Genomic DNA, 16,700 nt, shown 5'->3' with positions numbered 1-16,700 from the left:
CTGTTGAGGAAATTAGTTTAAGCATTATAAGTATGACCGTAGATCTTAAATACCTTTAAAAATACTAAAGTACTAAAAATGGTCATTTAAATAATTTGTAAATCATTTTGGGTTGTGTTATATAATCTTATTATATAGACTTCGTATTAAAACCTTTATATTTATTATAAGTTTTAAATACCCTTTTAGTTTGTTATTACTTAGTATTTTTATATTCGAGACATTATGCTACAAGTGTGGCGTCCTTAAACACCATTCCCTTTTTAAGCCAACAAGATTTCCCCCTTTCAATTGGCATTCATTCGATATTCATTCGCTGGGCCTGAAGTTCATAAGCCAGGCAATATGTTCAACTTTGTCCACGCGTCTTGCGACTAATTCCCTCGTCAGTCCGCTGCCACGCCTCCCATCCTGCCGCCTTCCAACGCCCAGGGGGCGTGGCGCAAATGACACGCACTCAATGTAAATGCCGCCAAAGCTGTCTCGCATTTCTCAGCATTCGATCCCGCAGTGCAGCCAACTTAGCTACTTTATAGCCAAATAAGAGAGTTCAAATGTTAAAATGTTTTCAATTACTTAAAAATATTTTCTATTTCCTCTCAAATATTTTCTTGTATCTTAAAATCAACAATATTTTCAAGTATTGTAGAGGACTTAACAAATGAAATTATGAAAATGATGAATGTTGACCATTTTTAATTACTTTAAACTATTTTTTAATACTTGTAAAAAATTCTGGCATTCAAAAAATATTTTCTAACATTTTTTTGAACTAAATATATTATTAGTAATAACTTTATATATAGTCATTATAAAGTGTTGATAAAAATACAAATCTAAAAAAGATTTCTTACACCTCTTTAAAAAAAATATTTTGGAAAATAAAGTAAGCTCCATACTTTGTGACTGCTTATTGTAGCTACTTTTGGAAGTCTGCTATTGACAACACTGCCACTGGGTTCTGAGTCCTGTGTCCCGTGTCCTTCGTCCTACGATTCCCGTCCGGAGGTGCCCTAGTTCTGTCCAAGTGTCCCAGTCCAAGTCGCAGTCGCAGTCCCAGTCCCACGCCTCCACCGCTAAGCCCGGCAGGACATTCCAATAATGATTGAATGTGTGCGTAATTTTAATAAAATACTTTTATTGGCATTTTGTTCGATGCCACAAGAAAACATTCATTATGATGAGAGGACAGCAGCAACAGCAATGCTCGCAACTACGCGAACAACCAGGCTTACAAGGCTGCACTTAAAGAAATAAGTTTGTCTACTACTCAGATCTAAATTATGTTAGTTTAATGAATATTTAAATTCTTGAAAGTGTTAAGGGTCATCGCCAGCAAATTTAGTCAGCTGTTTTCAAATAATATTAACCAGTGTTTAATTTAAAAAAAATAAGCTTTCCTCATTTAAAAACATTTCTAGATTATTTAACAAACTTACGGAAGGAAAGTCACATAAAACATTAAGTAAACAGTCAAATATGTGACCAAAACTGAAAAAGAGAAAAAATAATTTTATAACCCTATTATAAAAATATATAAGAAAATTGTCTAAAATTCCGAAAGCACCATGGAATTTTCTTGAGTGTACGATGGCAGGACATGGCCGTAGTCGCTGCTCAATAAGGCACATGAAAAGTCATTAAAACTTTTGGCGCAGCCGGCATAAGTCCGCCCATAGAGAGGATGCCCCACGGACACATATATGGACACCAGGACACCGGGACATCGGGACATCGGGACACTAGGACACCAGGACATCGGGCGGGAAAGGTCAACGAAAGGGCAGAGCCAGTGACAGTCGGACATCATCAACAACTGGGCCCTGGCCAAGGTATCTCGACTATCTAGAGCCTCCAGTTCGAGTTTGAGGTTGAGTTCTGGCCATCGATTATCGACATGCCAATAAATCCCGCCTTAGGCCGCTCTAATTTATTGCGCCAGGCTTATTAACATCAAAACCCACACTGTCTGTCTCTTTCCCGGTGTCAGTTTCTGTCTCTTTCTCGGTGTCAGTTTCCGTCTCGTTCTCAGGTGTTTTCCTCTCTGTCGCAGCCAAACGTTAAGCGGCTTTGGGGCCATTTGTTTTTTTCTTCCGGCTTTTCAGTTTCCTTTTCTTTATTTTCACTGGCTTGCTGCACTTGCGGCCTTCCTGAAGAGCAAGAAAAATAATTTCTCCATTGGGAGTCGAAAAATAAAAAATGTTCCTTTAAAGCGAATTCCCCAGAAAATTGGCCAAATCATCGAAATGTTCAAATGTACTTAAGTTATTGGTGGTATTATAGGAGTTTCCAAGAAACCATATTAAATTGGCTAAGGCATAAATACGAAAAAGTGGAATACAACTGTGGATGCTGAGACAAATTCTTTTTAAAATACGTAGTAAGATTAATTTATATGTAACATTATTGACTATTATTATTATTTACTTTTAAGTGCCCATCTTAAAATAAAATTTAATTTTTGCATGGTAAATTTGTTTAATTTTTACTTTTAAAATTCTCTCAAATCGAAAAAGAGAGAAATTAAAATTACTCTCGGTTAGAGCAAGACAGCAATAGTTGAAACTCTCCCAAATAGAAAAAAGAGAACAAAAAGTAATATGGCAACTTTACTACATTTTATCAAATAGACTATCATATCTTAGTACTTTTTTTTGTCTGTAAAATGAACACTGTACATATATTTCTTTGAGATTAATTGTAAAACAAGTCTTCCTTTAATATTGTTCCTTTTTCTTATTTAGTTAATGGTGCCTTAACTTTATGGACCGCTGGTTTTTGCCGGCAAAAGCTCGTCGGTTTCGGGGTGGGTTTTATCTTATGTGATCTTTTATCGGCGTTACTCACCCTTGTGCTCTCCTCCTCCTTGCGCGTCTGATCCGCGATGTAGGTGACCCCGTCCATGGCCTTGTGGAGTTCCGGGCAGGTGTGCCACCGCTGGCGCACATTGCCACGCCCCGAGCAGCAGTGCGGCCCGCCCTCGCGCTGGCAGGCGGGCAGTATATCACAGGCCGGCGGCGGCGGTGGGGGTGGCGTTCCGGCCGCCGCTGCCGCCGCCGCAGCTGCTGCCGCTGCCGAGGTGCTGGGTCCGCCGGCGGCTGCCGCTGCTGCTGCTGCCGCCGCTGCCGAGGTGGTGGGTCGCTGGTGGTGCGGCTGCTGCTGCTGCTGGTGGTGCATCTGCTGGTGGTGCAACTGCTGGTGGTGCAGCAGCTCCGACGACTGGCAAGCGGCCCCGGCGCCCATGCCCTGGTGGATCTGGATGGTGCCGCTGCAGCAGGACTCCGCCAGCGTCGAGGCGGTGGCCACCGAGTTAACCGTCGTCGTGGACTTTATCACATTCGGATTGGCCATGCCCAGATCGCTGGTGGTGGTGGAGGCGTGCGCCTGGTGGGCGTGCTGCGGCAGTGGCGAGAAGTTTGCCGAGCAGCTCGACTGCTGTCGGTACAGGTGACCCCCAGCCCCGCCCCCACTCTGGTTATGACCCCCGTACCCGCCGCCATTCCCGCTGCCATTACCATTCTGACCCGTCTGGCTGGAGGTCGAGGTCATCTGGCGGAATTTGGTGGGCGTTAGGGGGTGGTCCAGCAGCGAGCCACCCGTCTGCTGGTACTGATTGTGGTACTGGGCATCGATCAGCGAGGATGTGGTCGAGGTCTGCTGGTTGGCCGTCGACATGGTCGGCGGATAAAGGGAGCTCAGGTGGCCGGTGATGGTCGAGGCACCTCCTCCTCCCCCCATGCCGCCGCCCATGCCAATGCTGCACTCGTCCATCAGGTTGTAGGTCTGCACGCGGTGCTGCAGGTGGGGCGAGGTGCTCCGCGATGTCGTCTTCGGGCTGTGGTGCATGCTGAAAACATAAAGAAACATTGAAAAGCATTCTTATACAGTGCTGATAATAATACTAATTAATATTTACTAATTAAAAAAATTAAAGTCAAAAATACTCTTTTTCATTGCGGTTTATCAATCGTAGTTTGGCCAAATCAAGGCGTACACCAAAAAGACCAACTGTCTTGAGCAGCTTGCTACCTATCCTAACGATCCGTGTAACTTTCAAGAAAATTTATTTTTTGACCAATTTTTTCAATTTGTTAAGGGGCTACATCACTTTTTTTGCAAAAATTTGCCAAAATGAAAAATTTTCTGGTTTGAATGCCAAAATATTGGAAATTAAACCACGAGTTCATCGAGGTATAACATTCCTCATTCTGAGTTTTATTTTTATTATGGCAGACAAAAAACTGAATATTTATGGAGAAAAAATAGGGATCAGATTTTTGTGAAAAATACGATATTCACATTTTTAGTCAAAAATACGGCTTTTCTTTCCGGTTTTTTAATCGTAATTTAGCCAAATCAAGACGTACAGCAAAAAGACCGACTGTTTTGAGCAGCTTGATAAATTTCCAAACGATATCTACCATTTTAAGAAAAATTAATTTTTTGATCACTTTTCGCATTTTTTGTAAGGGGTTGTTACATCACTTTTTTTTTTCGAAAATTGGCAGAAATGGAAATTTTTTAGGTTTGAATGCCAATCGATTGGAAATTAAACAACGAGCTCATCGAGGTATGACGTTCCGCATTCCGAATTTTATTTTTATTTTGGCAGCCAAAAAACAACATTTTTATGGCGAAAAATAGGGTCCAGATTTTTCTCAAAAATACCACATTCAGATTTCAGTCAAAAATGCGATTTTTCTTTCCGGTTTTTCAATCGTAGTTTAGCCAAATCAAGGCGTACAGCGAAATGACCGACTGTTTTGAGCATCTTGCTAAATATGCTAACGATTCCTATCACTTTAAGGAAAATTAATTTGTTGACCAATTTTTGCATTTTTTGTAAGGCGTTACATCACTTTTTTTTGCGAAAAATGGCAAAAATTAAAAAATTCCAGGCTTGAACGCCAATGGATTGGAAATTAAACTACGAGTCCAACGAGGTATGACATTCCTCATTTGGACCTTTATTTTTGTTATGACATCCAAAACACTGACTTTTTATGTCGGAAAAATGGGATTCAAATTTTAGTCAAAAATACTTTTTTTTTTGTGGTTTTTTAATCGTAGTTTAGCCAAATCAAGACGTACAGCAAAAAGACCGACTGTCTTGAGCAGCTTGCTATTTATGCTAACGATCTCCATCACTTTAAGGAAAATTTCTTTTTTATCCAATTTTCGCATTTTTTGTAAGTTTTTTACATTACAATTTTTTGCAAAAAGTGGCAAAAATTAAACATTTTCAGGTTTGAATGCCAATTTCCTTGAAATGAAGCCACGAGCTCAAGAAGGTATAACATTTCTCATTCTGACCCTTACTAGCATTTTGCCAGTCAAAACACTGATTTTTTAGAGCGGACAAATGGGATTCAGATTTTAGTCAAAAATGCTCTTTTTCTTTGAGGTTTTTCGATCGTGGTTTATCCAAATCAAAGCGTACAGCAAAAATACCGACTGTTTTGAGCAGCTATCTATGCTAACGATACCTGTAACTTAGAAGAACATTTTTTTGGCCAACCTAATAGATTAGTGCTGCTGTGTATAATTTGTGACCGTGTTCTTCAATGCCCGTATGGAAAGACTATATTATTCAGATTCCCCAAGGTCGTTCGAATTTAAGCCACCTTTAAACTTACCGAGACAAGGCCACCGGCGGTGGCAGCGGTGGTATTTGATCCCTCAGTTCGAGTCCGTTGCAGGTGCGCACCATCAGGCGGCGCGAGGATTTTCTGCAGATGAGAGGAGGGGACATTGGGGGTTAGCTACCCTATATCTATATCTATTCGGGGACACTCACATCATCTCGCTGATCGGGTACAGCGGACGCCGCATGACCAGGAAGCGGGGCAGTTGGTTGATGAACACGGTCCGCACCCAAGGAGCCATCGTGTGGGTCTGTGGCGACCGGAAGTGGATGTTCAGCACCAATACCGTCACACAGATGCTGCACGGAGAGAAATTAGGGGTTTAGTGTAAAAATCAGATGTAGAAAAAATCTTATAAGTATAATACTTCTTTACATTTAATTGATTTTTTAAAAGAAGCAAATATTATAAAATATATTATATTATAGAAGTACAAGAATTGATTTTCCCACTGTATCATCCATTTAGCCAACATTATTATGTGAAAGTGTATGATAAAGTGTCACTATATTATGTACCCTCTGCAGAAGAGTTGTCCAAGGATAAAATGCGTGGGTGGTGGTGGTGAGAAAACATGCAGAAAGGACTTAAGTGAGTTGCTCTCTTAGTCTGGGTAATTAACTTTCGACGCCCACGTCTAATTAGCAGCTGGCCAAGGCGTTGGAAAAGAATATGAGGGGGTGTGGGGGGGGGGGGGGGGATAAGGACCAGGGGAGGGGGTGTCCTGCCTGGCTTAATTACATCATTTGAGGCGAGGTCCTGTTGCGCCACTGGCGATTCCATTGTTGGCAGACTCCGACTCTCGGTCTCAGTCGACTTTTGTTTACCAACAATTAGGCGGCCATCATTTGGTGTGCCGGCCAGCCGCCTTGTGGGCGTGGCAAATGACTGTAAATTGCCGCAGCCATTTAATGGGGCCCCAGCGGGGGGCGGTGGCGGTGGAAGTGGGCGTGGCACTGAGCCAAGCAAAGTCGAACGGCTGCCGAATCGAGTTTTATTTTCCTCCACCGTTTGCAAAACTTTCCAAAACACCGGTCAAAGTTTTGAAAAACTTTTTTAACTACATATTTGGAAGTTTTCAAAGATTCGCAAAACGTATTTATGTGCATTTTAGATTCTTAAAAATAGATATGATTTTGAATTGCAGTAATTTATTAACATCTTACTTCATTTTTCTTTGTGATAATTTATTTAATTTTTTTGGTACACTTCCAGTATGTTTTAAATTTATTATGTAAGATAAAAATAAAATACCAATTTCTTAAAGTATTTTTTCAAAAGTACTTCCCTGAATAATTATTTTGTATTAAATTTAGTATATATAGTAAAAGCTTATATAATCTTTCTGGAGATTAAACTATTGTTTTAGTTTACAATTTTTTTTTAAATTGTTAGAACTGCATTGAGTAACGTAGCATACTTTAACCACATTAGTGGCATATTTGGCTCTGCGGATCGATGGGGAAATCGTGGAAAATTCGGAGGGGACTCACCTGAACGTATCCAGTATCATGGTGAAGAGCACGAACTTTCCCAGCAGCGGCACCACCAGCGATGTGGGCGGAATGATTTCCGCCAGGAGCAGGAAGAACACAGTGAGCGACAGCAGAATGGATATGCTTAATGAGACCTGCAAGTATACGTAGATACTTATAAATATATATATATATATTACAAAGGGCGGGGTGGGTCAGGAAGTAGGTGGGCGGCCAGGGGCGTGGCAAATTGAGCTGCACGTCGAGCGGAAAATCTAAAGCGCCATAAAGAAGCGACAATTGCGAACTGCGAACAACAACGGGAAACTCCCGGCCCGATAAGGTTTCTCATTTATAATGCATAAATATTGCTCAGACGCAGCTTAAGTTCTTTTCACCGATGGATCCTTTTCTAGCTGCCCCGCTTGGCTTTAATAGTATCAAAATTAGGGGTATATACATCGATTATAGATGGAATTAGATCAAGAAATAAATAATTGGAACTTCCAAAATCGAATACATTGTCACCTATTAAAAACATGTATCAATTTGGTTTTTATTATTCTCGATAAACTGAACTTAAATTATTTTTGTGATACCTATCATTGGTCATTATATATTTTTTAATAAATATAATATTATGTATGAAGGTAAGTTCAAAATATTTTTGCTAAGTTTCCTATTAAATAGTTATCTCAAAATTAATTACAACGGACATTGAATAAATGAAGTATGAAATAATAAAAACGATAAGTAGTTAGGATTAAGTAATTAACGTAGAAACACCTACATCATAAGCAGTTTGGCCTTATTAACTTACATGAATTAGTTACAAAAGCTATTACAATTAATTTGTAGTAACAGGGAGCACATTTAAGCCGGTTGAATTAATTAATAAATATATAAAAGTTAAGCTGGCTTATCGCTTAGTTCATTAATAGAAAAAAGTTACGTTTGACATAGTTAATTAATGGGCAAAATCGACTAAACCTTTTCTGGTTTAGATGGGTGGCTAATCGACTTTGTTGGTTAGCCAATTAACTACCATTTGTTAATTATGAATAATAAATAACTATTTTCGGTTGGAACATATGTATTACTTTTTAGCTTTACAAACTTATATATATTTTCCCATGTTTTTAAAAAAATCAAAGCCCTAAAATTCAAATTGGCACTGATGTAATTACTTTAAATTATTTAAATAAAGGTATGTTACTATGTAGTATTAATTAATTTGTTTTGAACTGTATTCCCGTATTTGTATTCCAGTGGCAGACAATCGCCAAGATTCCGCTCGCTTGGCCGGCAACTGGAGCCACAAATCAAAATTGATTTAGAATGCCTAAGCGGGCATCGCAAGCAAATAATGAGCCGGGGCAATGGGCGTATGAAAAGCGGTTTGTCAGCCGGCAATTGCGGCCTTGCCAAAAGCTGGCCAACAAATCATATGCAAAGGCAATGGAAAATGCCGAAAATGCCAAAGAAAAAATGGGGGTTTTGGGGTGGGGGTGGGGGTAATGAAAACCCCCCCGTGGAAATGGAAATGAAAACGAAAACGCGGCATACTTTTTAGGGCGCTCAATAAGGCGAAAAATGATTTGTGGAAGGAGGCGGTGGGTGGGGAAGTGGGCGTGGCAGCTCACCTTATTTATGCCTAAGCTGCTTGTAATGAAGTGTGTTTGTATGGGTTCGATGTGCATGAGTGTGTGTGTGTGCCTCTAGAAAGTAATTAAATGTCGAAAATGAGACGCTCGATTTGAGCCTCTCTTCTGTCTGCCTGTGTGTGTGTGTGTGTCTCTCTTAATGCGATTGTGTGTGTGAGTGCGTCTGTGTGCGGCATAAATTTTCGATGCTTAATGATTTTATGATAATTAGCCTTAGTTTGGGGCCAGCGCTTGTAAAGCGATTAGTGACGTTGCCTAATTAAGGTTACAAGTTGCCAAGCAAATCCATTGCCAGCATCCACGACCTTTCCACTAAAAATACACTGAGATAATAAGATGGAAGAACGCCAAAAAAATATCAAAGTATTTATATTCCAGCTCACAAAATAATAAGACCAAAAAATATATTCCCATTAATGTATTATCAATACAAAATGTTTAAAAAAATGTATTTAAAAAATATTTCTCTTTAATAATGGGTAGTTATAAAAACGGATACAACTAAAACCTTAAAATAAAAAATAATTTTTTTTAAGCTTTATTTTTTTCAGTGTGGTACTGCCATTGGCTGGAAGTGTTAGAGATGCTACAAATGGCGAATATAGGGGAATCCATAGGCAATCGCCTCACGCTGCCATCACTGGCGACCTGCTCATTATTTATGCAAATGCTCGGTGTAATTAAGGTGGCCAAATGCATTTCGGTTACGATTTCGGTTCTGCTGGGTTGGGTTCGATCCGAACTGGATGGTTCGGATATACCAACTGATGGGCCAGTTTCAATCTGGACTCTGTTCGTAAAACGTAATTGTTTCGTCCATAAAAATACGATGCAAATAAACGGAGGGAAATTGGGAATAGTGCGGCTACTTAGTATTGGAAAAGTAGCCCTTCGTTTCCTGCACAGAAAAACGAAAGTGTTGGCCATAAAAAGAAATGCCACCAAAACCTCTAAAATGGCTTTTAGCAAACAAATGCTGTAATGGCTTTTTAATAAAATAAAATTTTTATTGAAACTATTTGTTAGGAAATAATATCAGTATTATTTTTTCAAACATTAAAAGATATTGAAAATATAGAAGGGTGTATTTAGTTCTTAGTTATACTTTTACAAATAAATCTGTCAAAATGTTGATATTTATCGGAATATATAGTAACCCAACAGTAACAAAATATCTATATACCATATAGAGATTAAGCTTTATCGGTTCTGTTTCATATCACTGAGTACTATTTCCGCTTTATTTTGGTCCTTTTCTCTCTACTTTTGCTACGTTTGACTTATAAATTAAATCTGGTTAAATAAAACCAATCCCGATTGATAATCGAAGGGGCGGGTGTATTTTTTGCGAGTGTGCGTCAACCGTTTTTGACCACCTCCTTTCCACACTGCCGCAATCGGCAATTGCATGAATGAAGTGCGTTGTGGCGCATATGCATGTAAATTGGCAATTCCAATTCCAATTCCGATGCCATCGCGGGGCTGGAACTTCGGCCACGGGGTTCCAAAAGGACCAACAGGACCAAGGGATGGGGATGGACGTGCCAGAGTTGCCACAGTTAACTGCAGACTGGCCAGTGGCGGGAATTTCGGGCGCAGTTCGCAGTTCCGCAGTTCCGCAGTTTGTGTCCTGTTTTATTTCGCTGCCTGCTTTTAGGCGTAAATATTTGCCAGTTCCGTGTGTCAGTGTTTAAGTGTGTGTGTGTGTCCGGGTGAGTGTGCGTGCATGGCCATAAAAGGGACAACAGTGCAATGAAATGTGCCCACTCGGCACAAATCGTAAAAGTCAAACAAGAATAAACAAAAAAAGCACGGCAATACCCAAAACAAAGAGGGGGAAATCTCCTGGCAAAATAATAACGCTTGAATTGATTATTTTTATTGAACCAGGAAAGTTTAGGTTCTAGAAAATAAATATTGGTAAATGCAGGTGCAAACTTAATTGCTTAAGTATTGATAGAAATTCAAACTGACAAAGATTACAAAATATAATAGTTTATGTTATTAAATATAAAAATGTAAATATAAGTTTCCAAAAACTTTTCCATATATTTAGCCCTTTTTCTAGACAGATCTATTTTTTTAAGATATAGATCTTAATTAAATTTTAAGCAATCTGTACCTTATTTTTTTGAGAATAAGTTGTTCTTAATTTTCCTTTTACTTCACATCCGTCCATTTTTTTGGTAGTACTGCTATGGGTATCTACTCTCGGTAGTGTTATTTTTCTTGAAATATTCTAACTTTGCTTAAATATTTATTAACCTCCCTTTAATTCTATAAAAAATAATAAATATTTTTTGGTGCCTGACATTACCAACTTTTAAAAATTGTATTACCTGTTCCATAATTTAAAGATATTTTTCTCTTTTAATTATTTCGAATCTACACCTTTTCAACTAAACCGACAGCAATTAAAACGGTTTAGATAACAACCAACTGAAATATATCGTTGAAATACGTCGTTTTCACGTGACAGCTCGTTTTAATGCGTGTATTATTCGATGAGTACTCGTCGAATCGGTCGCTCTTAACTCGATAATGCACACGCGAATCGGGAATTTACATAATGCCTGCTGGGATGGCCCATCAAATGTCCGGCGCTGTCAATATTTATAACATAAATTATGCTCCGTGAGCGATGTGGAAATGTCGGATGGCATCAACATCAGCATCAGCATCAGTAATCCACAAACCGCTTGCGCACACAAATTATTTTTGCATTTTATTTATTTTGAAAATTGGCCGTAATTTATTCATAAGTCCCAGGCAGCATGTAAATGTTTATATTTATGCATTATGCCATTTCGTGTTTTCATTTTCGTTTGGCCTTTTCCCTCAAAGAATCGCCAAAGAACCGCAAAAAAATGCGCCGGCCTTTTGTTCGCATTAAATTGAATACATCGTGTAATTTTATTTACTCAAACTTAAATGATGGCAAACTGGGCGAAAAAAAGACCCACACAAAACATCATCCATACACATACACAAAACAAAGAGCAAACAGAACACCCGAAAATGAAAAAAAAAATTGAAATCAAAACGAATAAAATGTTAAAATGCATTTTCATTTTCATTTGAGTGTGAAATTATTATTCTTTTTTTTTCTTTGCTTTTTAATTAAAAGCACATTTTGAGCGGATGGTCGCGGGGCTGAGCTGATAATAAATTATGGCAATTGGTTTAATGCAAAAAAGTCAGCATGGTGAAAAGCGCGGGGAAAATGGCTGCAGATGCGAACAAAAGTGGTAAATGCTATATTCAAGCTAATGCATTTCAGCTGCGGATGAACTTGATTCTAATGGTTAATTTCACTATGAATAAATGCAATAACATGTGTATCATTAGCATAAATCCATTGGCAGAAGATAAAGCTTTTAGACGGCCGGGCCGCAACAATTGCGACTGATTTAATTAAACTTTAGCTCATTAATTGAACCCGTTTATCAATCGCAATGCTCAATAAAAACTGTAGCAAATAAATGGAAAAGAGTTCTATATTTGTTTTGTCAAATACCAATTAGCTATTTTTTCTACATTACTAATTAAGTGTTTACATATCATATATTACAACGCATAAGGATTTATGGTTGCTTTTAAAATCAGCCTTTAAATAACTTGAATGAAAGGGTTTAAATTCATAAATTTTTGGGATTGTCTCTTTATTAAGATTATTATAAGCTCAAGATTATCCGAAGGAAAGGTTGGGATTTGCTTGGAATAACATATAAATCTCCAGAGAGTATAATTTTTGTTGGCCAGAAAAAAGAATTGGGAATTATAAGGCCAAAAAATAGAGCATTTATTTAAATGGATTAAGAGCTGGTTTTAGTAATATAATCTAACTTCTTAAAACTTTGGACTGTCTATTTATAAGTTAAGTCTCAAGAGTATATAATTTTTGATTAGGCCAGAAAAAGGAGTTGGGAATTATAAGGCATAAAATATTAAATGTATATTAAAGACGGGTTCTTAAGTATAGGTATCCCAGAAAAGCTGCATATGTTCCCAAAACATAATCCCACCAAGGAAAAAGTTGGGGATAATAAAGTCAGTAGTTCGATTTCCGACCTCGGATATTTCTCCCGACCTTTGGATACCCCCGGACTCACCTTTTCGCCACTATCCGATGGCAGGTAGAACACGAGGATGGTGAGGAAGCTGATGCCCATGCAGGGGATGATCAGGTTGACCGTGTAGAAAAGGGTCTTGCGGCGCATCGTGATGTTGAAGGTGATGTCCAGATATGGCTCATCGCAGCACGTATAGAACTTCTCATTCCTGCGAATAAATTAAAACGGCGGCAAATGGAGTATGAGCTAGGCAAATTGTTACGCAGCGCGTAAATATTTATTAAGGTTCATTCAGGCTGGGGATATTTATTTGGATGGTATTCTTTCTTTTTTGTTTTGTGGTGCTGCCGCTGCAGCATCCGCAGTGTGTGGCACCCAAAACCTATATTTATTTACATAAACACACATATATCCGCAGATATATGGCTCTCCAATCACATAAATCATCGGCCGCATGATAAATATTGTAAAATGCTGAAAAAATATTGGCCTAACTGCTAACTGAGTGTCAAAATGGTTCTGTGTATTTTTGCGTAGCTGCGAATCGACAGGGAGTGACTTGAACACTCTTAAATATGCGAGAAATATTTGTTAGATACACAAGTTAAGTGTAGTTTCAGTGCTAAAATATTACCGGCATTAACAAATATTATTTAAATTTAAAGGTGGCTAGTGAATACATTTTCAAAAAATATGAGTGAAACATTGTGTGTTTCTTTTAAAAAGAAATCCACTGAAAAAGTTCCCCCTTGAACTAATCCTTTGAAACTTTAATCCATTTGCGTTAATCAGTTCGACAGTAACTCAGTCTTTGAGCTTTTCTTATATTTTTGCCCTCTTTCCTTCTTTGGGACCAATGCATAATTTAAAAGTTAATAATCTCTGACTACGGCTGCCCCTCGAAAAAAACCAGAAGAATATGAAAAAGTAATAAAGAAAAAGAAAGAAAATTTTTGTAAATTGAGTCGAGTGGACTTTTGGTTGTGTTTTTCCCCCCTCGTCTCACTTGAAAAACTCTTGGAACAGAAGCTGCCAGTGGAAGGACACGAAAAAAATAAAATGTTACTGACGGGAAAAAAAGGGTAACCCCCCCCTCTCAACATTTCGCTGTGGTATATTGCCGGGCCATCAATAATTCCGAGAGGCTTGCGGCTTCATTTTGAATAAGAAAATATTGTAAATAAATAATAAACATGGCAAGGAGCAGGGATAAAGCGTGGGAAATGGCGGTGAGCCGGGGGGAAGGACACCAATACCAACAGCGACATCGACAAGGACAACAATAACGACAAGGATGTGGCCGGCGGGCAACTAACTGTTTGTGGCAGTTGACTTCCCTCCAAATAGAAATGAAGTATGTGGCAATAGGCACACAGAATGTCAGAAGGATCGAGGATGTGTGTGTGGGCCAGGGATTCCGGGATTGAAGGCCAACATCTTGTGGGTTAGTTTTGATGGCTGCAGCAATAAAATATAATTTGCCAAGGCAATTCCAAGTGTCAGTCACTCGAAAGGGATCGAAAGTTGGGGGTGCAAAGGGAGGAAATAAGATAGCAGTTATAATAAAGTTATTGTTTAAAGGGGTGCTCATAAATAATACCATATTGGTCACTACTTCCTAACAGAATTCTACATCTAAGCAAATATCTATCTATCTATTGTGTTAAATGGGAAATAAACTAAAAAGTACTACAAATACTACAGCAAGATATAAAATTAATTTGTAAAGGGATGCTCATAAATGATACCGAATTGGTTACTTCTTTATAACACTATGTACATCTAAATATTGCTTAAACAAATCCATATAGCCTAAAAATTCCTTTAAATGTGATTTTATTGTGGTAAAAGGGATAAATACAAAAAATACTATAAAATACTATACCATGATATAATTAAGTTATTGTTTGAAGAGGTGCTCACCAATGATACCAAATTGGTAACATTTTCTTAACATCATACAATATCTATATATTGTTAAAGCAAAACCATGCAGCTTATAAAATTCCTCTAAATGTAATTTTATTTGGGTATATATAATCAGAAAAAATACTAAACAATAAGTAATATACTAGGTTATTAGAAATACTCTATTTAATTTAATTGCATTTATAAAATATTTAAAAACATCAGGCAAACACCTAGACCCAACGATTCGATGGCCTTTGTCCATTAAAAGGACATTTAAATTGGACAAAACACAAGTGGGCGAAAAACCTAATACCCAATATCCTTCAGCTCACTTGGCTTCCCAAAAGTCCTCCGATCGAATGCGAAAAATGTAATATGGCCACAGATTAAGTCTGCTGAAGTGAGCTTTGGTCAACAGGCCATGGAGTGTCCGAAAACGGGGAATTCCCGCTCCGTCCCCACCGCCACTTCACTTCTTAAAGATAAGTCCCTGCAGACAGAGACACACGAGTTCTGACAGAGACACTTGCCCCCGAAAAAGAAAGAAGCGCACAGAAAAAACAGAAAACTTCGAAAGAAGACCCTTAAGTTGGCAAATGGGGGGCGGCGTTGAGTGGGTGGTTTAGTACGTGTAAAGGTCAGTGTAATAAGCTCGGTGACTTGGTGGGTTCGGTTGGCTAGTTGGTTACTTGGTTAGCAACCACGATGGGAAAACACACAATAAATCATAAAATAGGCAAGAAAACACACACATACATCGTAATAGAACACGCGTGCCTCCACACACACTCACACAGACGCACGGCGCCGGAAGATGGCGCCACATAGGCAAAAAAAAAAGAAGAAAAAAGATCCAAATAGAGAAAAGACCGGAACGCTAACAACAACAAACACCAGCTAAGACCAGCAAAACTTCAGTTTGATTTGACTCGATGGCACATGGCACTCCCATATTTCCACACCCCACCAAAGAAACCCCCCAACCCCCTACACAAACACATCCCTCTTCCAGAAATTCCGAAATTGGCAACAATTCATCAATGCGCTGGGCCACGCGGCGAATGCGTAATAAAGGATAAGGAAACCGAAATGGAAATGTGTACAGAACCAGAAAAAAAGTAGGCGAAGTCTTTGATACCCTGTTTCTATCTTTATATTGCAAATGTGGGTTTCAATCACTTTAAAACTTGACCCACTAGGCGTATGCGTAATATTAATCCTTTTCATATTTGGCCCACGAGGCGTATGCGTAATATTAAGTATACGCATAGGATACCAAATGTTTTTAAAACTTAGGGAGGACAAAAAAAATGCCAGACTATCAGGAAATTCAAATTAAATTGAAATTTATATTGTGCTTGAAAATGGTACAATGTATCTTAAGTTTCGATGCCAACCAAAGTGAAAGTACATAGAAAATGCTCAAAGCCAAAGAAAGTCGACAGTAGCCAAACAAATTTTCCACTTTCCCTCATTCCCAGCCTTTGTGTGTGCGTTTGGTGAATGATTTTCAAGTGAAACAGATTTTAAATCAAATGTTATTTAGATTTCCAACCGGCTCATCCTCCACTGCGTTTGGGTGGCCAAAAAAAAAAAGGAAAGTGAAATTCCAGCGAAATTGAATGGAGAGCTCGGCACGTATTTGGGAAATGAGAGGTTTTCCTGGTTTTTTTTTTTGGGGGCGGCTGGGGTTACCGCACTAAAGTGACCGAAAATGGTCAAATCGCTGATTGACAACGGGGAATTCCGAGGAGGATTGAAGGGGAAACAGCTTGCTGATTGGAGTCAAAGAACAAACGCATAAATACGAAATGATTGGCAACATAAAAAAAGAAACGAAGACATAAAGAAAGCGGAGGAGAGGAAAAGCCCTACCATTGCCACCTAGAAGTCGATGGGAAATCGGGGGAAATTCGAGGAAAATTCGGGGGA

General features: G+C 38.7%; 1 protein-coding gene across 4 annotated transcripts in view; it reads right to left on the bottom strand.

Annotated features, from left to right (window-relative positions):
* LOC119556727 (acetylcholine receptor subunit alpha-like) overlaps positions 1-16,700 on the bottom strand; it is a 106,630-nt gene that overhangs the window by 7,879 nt on the left and 82,051 nt on the right. For 3 of the 4 annotated variants that reach the window (XM_037869125.1, XM_037869126.1, XM_037869127.1), the window contains exons 7-11: positions 12,897-13,065; positions 7,139-7,275; positions 5,798-5,944; positions 5,637-5,729; positions 2,848-3,847 (exon numbers count right to left, since the gene is read on the bottom strand). In XM_037869125.1, the coding sequence (XP_037725053.1) occupies positions 2,848-3,847; positions 5,637-5,729; positions 5,798-5,944; positions 7,139-7,275; positions 12,897-13,065 (1,546 nt within the window). Of the gene's footprint in view, positions 1-2,847; positions 3,848-5,636; positions 5,730-5,797; positions 5,945-7,134; positions 7,276-12,896; positions 13,066-16,700 lie in introns of those variants that run through there. The other variant, XM_037869128.1, reaches the window with a different exon arrangement.

The sequence above is a fragment of the Drosophila subpulchrella genome, chromosome X (assembly GCF_014743375.2).
Source record: "Drosophila subpulchrella strain 33 F10 #4 breed RU33 chromosome X, RU_Dsub_v1.1 Primary Assembly, whole genome shotgun sequence".
Classification (NCBI taxonomy): domain Eukaryota; kingdom Metazoa; phylum Arthropoda; class Insecta; order Diptera; family Drosophilidae; genus Drosophila; species Drosophila subpulchrella.
Note: the sequence above shows the minus strand (reverse complement) of the source record. Positions and strands in the feature narration are given on the sequence as shown.